General features: G+C 32.4%; 1 protein-coding gene across 1 annotated transcript; it reads right to left on the bottom strand.

The window, feature by feature from the left end:
* Nucleotides 1-494: 494 nt before the first annotated feature.
* On the bottom strand, nucleotides 495-1,595 carry LOC139864611 (uncharacterized). The gene has a single exon (XM_071853190.1). The coding sequence runs from the start codon at nucleotides 1,593-1,595 to the stop codon at nucleotides 495-497; it is 1,101 nt and encodes a 366-aa protein (XP_071709291.1).
* Between the last annotated feature and the right edge of the window lie 3,630 nt (nucleotides 1,596-5,225).

The raw sequence follows: 5,225 nt of genomic DNA, 5'->3' as shown, positions 1-5,225 counted from the left end.
CTTATTTGTATCCACCAAGTCGACACCAAACTCACAACTATCAAAAGAGGTGCATCATTCCATTGAACCTTAGTCTTCTTAACATCTCTTGGTACATGTATTAGCCATGTCATTGTCTAATCCGACAACCAACAATTATATGTCCTGCTAAAATCATTTTGTGTGAAAGTGTTAAAAATATAATACGAAAATGATCACGGAAAAAAAAAGTTAAAAATGATCACGAAAAAAAATGGTCACTCAAAATTTTCACACCACATGCATGAGTTAGTGAAACTCGTATGCCGAAACCAAACCGTGATAATATTGTCGATGATGGCGACGAAATGTGTGGCCTTGTGAATGTCATTCTTTAATTTGTTATTATTGTAGTATTTATTATTTAGTGTTTTTTTTAACGGCAACTGAGATGTATATAAAAAAAATAAACGCTCTCTAGCAAGTTGCTATGAGAGAACAATACAACGACTCCCCAGCATGGCGCTGAAAGAGAATTACAACGGGCTTATTAGCCATGTGTTCCAATTTGAAACCACACGACCTCTATTTTTTAGCCAACGAAAAGCAAAAAATTTAATGACATCAAATAAATTACATCTACTAATAACAATATCATTAAAAACGATGCCGTTCCGATGTCTCCAAATGATCCAAAGGGTTGTGACTATGATAGATTGTATACGAAGCAAGGCAGAAGTCGACAAAGAAGCTCCTTCGATCCAAGTTTCCACATCCATCCAACAATTGAACACAGGCAAGTTACAATCTAGCCAAACCCGAATAAGCCGCCAAACATCTAAGGCCACGGTACAACCAAAAAATAAGTGATCGATATTCTCGGAACTCGAGTTGCACATAGGACATGTAGTCGAATCTTCCACAATACTTCTCGCGGACAAGTTACATCTAACCGGGAGAGCATCTCGTTTGAATCTCCACCAAAAGATATTAACTTTCTTAGGTAACGACTTTAACCAAGTTGTCCCAATGTGATACGATGGGAGCGTGACCTTATCAATATAACGCCGAGTATTCTTGACCGTGAACAAACCATCGCCATCAAGTGAACATTTCCAACAATCTTCTCGATCCGTGAGATGAACCTCTTCGAGTTCGTGTAAAAGAAGCTCGAGACTGGCTGCATTTCTAGACCCGATAGCATCACGAGACCATGACCAAACCCAGTTATCATTGTTCCATTTATCCGCAACTTTGTCCTCCTTATTATTGTCAAGATGATATAATCTCTTAAAACGATCTCGAAGGGGTATCGGCCCGCGCCATGGATCAGTCCAGAAGGTAACGCGTGAACCATTACCTACGTGAAGACCAATATGATTAGGAGGAAGGATATTATCGGCATCCAGTTTAACACAAGTGGCAACGATGTTTGCCCAAGGACTACCCCCAATGGCTTTATCAAATCGATCTCCATGGATAGCCTTTATAACGTCGACCCAAGTGTCATTCTTGCAATTAAAATACCGCCACTTCCATTTAAGAATTAGAGCCAAGTTGAATGCTTTCAAGCTACCAACGTTTAAACCACCTATATCAAAAGAAGAAAGAACATTCTCCCATTTTACCCAAGACATTTTACGTTTATTATTGTTAAAACGCCAAAAGAAATGAGCTCTAGATGCTTCGATTTTATTAACAATCGTAACCGGGCAAACAAAAAGTGACATATAATAAATGCCTATACTCCCCAAAACCGACTTAATGAGAGTGAGCCTACCACCCGAAGAAAGGAGACCCGCTTTCCAAGAAGCAAGCCGATTATTAAATTTATTAACAAGTTGTGGAGCCCTCGCTTCGCGCCGGGGGCTCCGTTTTAAATGCGAGTTAAAAAAAAAAGTCTTGATCTATTTTGTAAAAAAGAATTTTTTTCAACATCTAACATTGAAGGATTGTTTCTTTTGTGAAAGTTGCTTCTTTTAGCGTTCGGGGTTTTTTTTTTTTTTAAGTTTGTTGATCTATTTTGTAAAAAAGAATGTTTTGCGACATCTTTTGGTAGCATTGAAGGGTTGTTCCTTTTACGGAAGTTGCTTATTTTATCGTTGGAGAAAAAAAAAATAGCACAGTAGTGGCCTATGTGGGTCCTACTGTTTGAGCGCACTGTACAAGTCGATAAAGCGTGATGGGTGTTATTATTCAGTATTTTTGGTGTCAGTGATGGGATAAATAATAATTTAGAATATATGTATAAAGTGAGGGGTACGATTTGTATTTTAATGGAAGTTAGGGGTTAGGTTTGTGAAAAGTGAAAATCTAAATAGTACTATTCATAACTAATAAGACAAATTTTGTCTATTAAGTATATTGGTAAATTATGGGTTTGTGATGTGAGGTAATGGTCCTATGATATGAATGATATAGTCAAAAATATGTTTTTTTTTTTTTTTTTTTTTTGCCAAAAAAACTTAACTACTCCATAACAAAAGGAATTTTCCTAAAAGACGAAAGAACCCAAAAACGAAAGAAAAAAAAATTCAAAAATCCGAATAGCATCGTAACTAGAAATTCTAACAAACCAAGCCCTACAAAAAAAGTTTAAATGCAAACCACACCAAAACGGACCAACAAAATCTAGACAAGCTATGGAAGTTTCAAAGGATCAAAACACAAATATAAGTAAGCTACTGTTGCATAATCATTCACCAACAAATGGCACAAAAGTAAATTCATTATAAATGATGGGTGTATGTTACATAAAAATTTACGGAGTATGAAAGAAGATAAGGATGTGGAAGTAAGGAACAACTTTTGGCCAAAACAAATTTCCACATCCACCCACCTCATTTTGTACGGACATTAATTACTTATTCAAATCCACGTGTCCCACCACTAACTCTGCCAATGAGGACCTCACAAATAGTGGGTCCGTGAACGAATAACAACATTATGGCACGTCTTGAAAATGTCGTTTATATACGGAGTATCAAGTCTTTCTAGGAGATACCTTATTTTGTCAGTATTTCTTATATGAAAAGCTGGGACAAGCCCTCTCATTTTTGAAAATATTGAAACATTACCCTGTTATCATAATTAGCACCCCTATGAAATTTGTTGTTAAATGCAATCTATAATTTAGTGTTTGTTTGTTTTTAAAATACTACATACAATATACTCCGTAATAAATAGATGCATATATGGATACGGTATTATTTGAAAACATTATTTGAAAAAAAAAATTTATTTGAAAACATAAAATGCTATGTTATAATGTTGTTTTAATATACTTACATTGTTTATAACATACTATATTTACTGTAAAATCATTTGTTATAATTCAATATAGTTATTTAAACAATTATAAAATCAAGTTTAAATGTAAACAAATTAACGGATGTTAATCAATTTAGATCTTGTGAAATACCAATTAAATATTTTAAACAATGTTTTCCGATAAGCGTTCGAAATATACCTCCAAAGTCATGTTTGAACCATACCTCAAAGTTCATGTACGTGCTGGTAGATCAAATAAGAAATAGTATGGTTAAGCTAATTAAGAATTTATGTATTTATTGAGGCTTAAAATCGACAAAATCAAAACATATGTTTTTGACTATTAGAACCTCTATGATATTTGTTACGAAGTACAATCTATTTAGTTTATTTTAGAATAAATATAAATATAAATACTGTTTTATTAGAGAAAATAAAATGAATTGTTATAATGTTGTCTCATGATTATACTTACAATGTTCATGACAGGCTATATTTTCTAATTTTTTTTTACGGCGAAAAAAAAATATATATATTAAACCTTCATCGGAACGATGAAGAAAAAACAACATATTACATTGGAAGAGGCTTGAGAGCCCAAAAAAAATGACGAAAATACAAGTATGTCGGGCAAAAAACCTAAATGGTTATTTCTTTTAACATTTTCTATTTTCTATTAAGTTATTTTTTAATACTTCAATAATAGTTATTTTAACATTTATAAATACCTTATTAATTTATACAGACAAATGAAAGTTATTCAATCCACCTCATGTGAAATGTGAGCCAAAACTATTATATAGTTTTATCCCTCAAGAGTTTGAAACATACCTCCAAGGTTGTGCTTTGCTCAACCTAAACTTCCATTATTACAATGATCAAATAAAAATAGTCTACTTAAGTTAAGTGGAGACTTATGCAATTGATAATATATAAAACTTTAATATTAACTTAAAAGTTTAGAGAAATAAATTAAGCATCACATTTAGACAATATCAAAACCTATATACTTCGTATTATAGAAGTGTCTGTATTGGGAAAAAGCATCAAGGTATAGCTTTAATATATTGTCTTGTTATCCTCAAAGGCTCAAAGTAACAAATCGTTATAATATGTTAAGAGTCATGTAGCAGGGAGTATATTGATAAATACAAAAGTTTGGGTTAAATATTAAAAACAGTCGGAACTTCAAGGTGCAAATATGAAATTAAACGAAAGCTTTGATGTTCGTTGAAGTGAGCTGGGTTTGTAAGAAGAGGGGTCTTCCACGTTAGTACAGACACGTGATATACATGTGACTAACAACTGGAAGTGGGTCCCAGAAGGGGGAATATGTGATCTTATCAAGAACGTTAGGGGTAAATTAGTGAATTTGTACAAGGTGGGACCGACTTTATCCAGAGAGTCGCATTTATCGGGTGGTAGGCTCTAGAAAAATGGAGACAAAAAAAAGAATATGATATGGGTTCCCGGATTGGGCTTGGTTCATATACATTTCTTACAATGGGCCCCACAGACATAATGTGGTTTATCCATATCTAAAACCTAAAACTAATACTCCATTTAGGTCATACCAACTAAGATTTCTTCCAAGAAAAAAATTAAGTAAAAGGTAGCACATAATAATATTGAAATTTTAAAATAAACAAAATATAATGTAATAATAATACTTATTAAACTCTTTATTTTTATATAGGAATGTATATGCATATACATTTAAATTGAAACAGAAAGAGTATCAATTGTATCATTTTTAATATGACTATATAACAGCAAATATCTCAAATGTAAGATATACTTTTATAATATTGTATATTATATAGTCTTTCATAATTGTACATGACACATTCATATCATATTGTATTTCCTAAAAGAACATAAGTATGAATTAGTGGTTGAATGGTTTGATGCGCGTCATTTGTTTGCTTTTAAAAAAATAAATAAATAATAAATAAATAAAAAAAATAAATAAAAAAAATGAAGATTGTGACGAGATT

The sequence above is a fragment of the Rutidosis leptorrhynchoides genome, chromosome 8 (genome assembly GCF_046630445.1).
Source record: "Rutidosis leptorrhynchoides isolate AG116_Rl617_1_P2 chromosome 8, CSIRO_AGI_Rlap_v1, whole genome shotgun sequence".
NCBI lineage: Eukaryota > Viridiplantae > Streptophyta > Magnoliopsida > Asterales > Asteraceae > Rutidosis > Rutidosis leptorrhynchoides.
The sequence above is the reverse complement of the archived record's forward strand: the minus strand, read 5'-3'. Positions and strand labels throughout refer to the sequence as shown.